This window comes from Penaeus vannamei, chromosome 23 (genome assembly GCF_042767895.1).
Source record: "Penaeus vannamei isolate JL-2024 chromosome 23, ASM4276789v1, whole genome shotgun sequence".
NCBI lineage: Eukaryota > Metazoa > Arthropoda > Malacostraca > Decapoda > Penaeidae > Penaeus > Penaeus vannamei.
Window position 1 is genome coordinate 5,642,501 of NC_091571.1, and position 2,500 is coordinate 5,645,000.

Sequence of the window (2,500 nt, forward strand, 5' to 3'; positions counted from 1 at the left end):
AATAATGAATATGGCAATAAAAATGATAATAATTGTAATAAAAAGGATAATAACAATAATAATATTATTATCATAATAACAATTAAAATAGAAATTATAATACTAATAATAATATGAAACATAATAATGATAATAATACCAATGATGATACTAATAATAACAACAATATTGATGGTTATACCAAAAAATGAAATAATTATAATAATAATAATAACATAATGATAATGATAATAATGAAACAATTGCTGCAATAATGATAAAGAGAACAATCATGATAAGAAAGTAATAATTGTTATGGTAATAATCATAAAACTAATAATAATAGTAATAATAATTATAACAATAATGATAATGATATCAATAATGATAACAATAGTAGTAGTAGTACTATTACTACCACTACTACTACAAATACTAATACTAATAGCTTTAATAATAGCAATAGTAGTAGTAGTACTATTTCTACTACTACTACTACTACAAATACTAAAACTAATAGCTATAACAATGATAATAAAAAATAATGATAATGGTAAATTATAGTGATAAAATAATAATAACAATGAAAATAATAACAATAACTGCAATAATAAACAGACCTAAAATAATGATAACGATAAAAAATAATAGTAATAATAATAATAACATTGATAACAATAACAATAACTGCAATAATAAACAGAACAAAAACAATGATAATAAATAATAATAATAATAATAATAATAATAACAATAACAATAATAATAATAATAATAATAATAATAATAATAATAATAACAATAATAATAATAACAACAACAACAACAACAACAACAACAACAACAATAACCGCAATAACAAACAAAAAACAAAATGACAAAATCAGAAGCCAAACCCACCTGGATCGTCACAAACACCACACGAGTTCTTGCAGAAAAGACTCATGTATGGGGCGTTCTTCGTGCATTCCCCCAGCTGACTCCATTCCTTGCAGAACATGTTCGTGTCTTTACACTTGGAACCTGTTGGAAGTGGGTGGTTGGTAAGAGAAAATGAGGGGTATGGAGGTATAAAGATTTATGAGGGATTGTGGGATCGGGGTGGGTGGGTAGGAAGGTGTAAAGGTTTATGAGGGATTGGGGGATGGGGGGGTATGAAGGTATAAAGATTTATGAAGGGTTGTGGGGGTATGAAGGTATAAAGATTTATGAGGGATTGTGGGGTGGGGGTATGAGGGTATAAAGGTTTATGAGGGATTGGGGTGGGATGGGGTAGGAAGGTATAAAGATTTATGAGGGATTGGGGGATGGGGGTATGAAGGTATAAAGATTTATGAGGGATTGGGGTGGGGGGGTAGGAAGGTATTAAGATTTATGAGGGATTGGGGGGTAGAAAGGTATAAAGATTTATGAGGGATTGGGGGGTATGAAGGTATGAAGATTTATGAGGGATTGGGGGGGTAGAAAGGTATAAAGATTTATGAGGGATTGGGGGGGGGTAGAAAGGTATAAAGATTTATGAGGGATTGGGGGGGGTATGAAGGTATAAAGATTTATGAGGGATTGTGGGTGGGGGGTATGAAGGCATAAAGATTTATGAGGGATTGGGGGGATAAAGGCATAAAGATTTATGAGGGATTGGAGGGGGGGGTATAAAGGTATAAAGATTTATGAGGGATGGGGGGAGTAGAAAGATTTATGAGGGATGGGGGGAATAGAAAGATTTATGAGGGATTGGGTTGGGGGTGGGGTATGAAGGTATAAAGATTTATGAGGGATCGGGGGGTGGGGTAGGAAGGTATAAAGGTTTATGAGGGATTGGGGGTGAGGTATGAAGGCATAAAGATTTATGAGGGATTGGGGGGGGTATGAAGGTATAAAGATTTATGAGGGATTGGGGGGTATGAAGGTATAAAGGTTTATGAGGGATTGGGGGGGTATGAAGGTATAAAGATTTATGAGGGATTGGGGGGTATGACGGTATAAAGATTTATGAGGGATTGTGGGGGGTATGAAGGCATAAAAATTTATGAGGGATTGGGGGGGGTATGAAGGTATAAAGATTTATGAGGGATTGGGGGGGTATGAAGGTATAAAGATTTATGAGGGAGTGGGGGGTGAAGGTATAAAGATTTATGTGGGATTGGGGGTATGAAGGTATAAAGATTTATGAGGGATTGGGGGGTATGAAGGTATAAAGATTTATGAGGGATTGGGGGGTATGAAGGTATAAAGATTTATGAGGGATTGGAGGGGGTAGGAAGGCATAAAGATTTATGAGGGATTGGGGGGTATGAAGGTATAAAGATTTATGAGGGATTGGGGGGTATGAAGGTATAAAGATTTATGAGGGATTGGGGGGTATGAAGGTATAAAGATTTATGAGGGATTGGGTGGGATGGGGGGTATAAAGGTATAAAGATTTATGAGGGATTGGATGGGATGGGGGTATGAAGGTATAAAGATTTATGAGGGATTGGGGGGTGGGGTATGAAGGTATAAAGATTTATGAGGGATTGTG

The 2,500-nt window shown here is 34.9% G+C and overlaps 1 protein-coding gene across 3 annotated transcripts in view; it reads right to left on the reverse strand.

Annotated features, from left to right (window-relative positions):
• Window positions 1–2,500, reverse strand: part of LOC113818161 (zinc metalloproteinase nas-4) — a 22,909-nt gene that overhangs the window by 974 nt on the left and 19,435 nt on the right. For all 3 annotated transcript variants that reach the window (XM_070137514.1, XM_070137515.1, XM_070137513.1), the window contains one exon: window positions 880–1,002. In XM_070137514.1, coding sequence (XP_069993615.1) covers window positions 880–1,002 — 123 coding nt within the window. The remainder of the gene's footprint in view (window positions 1–879; window positions 1,003–2,500) is intronic.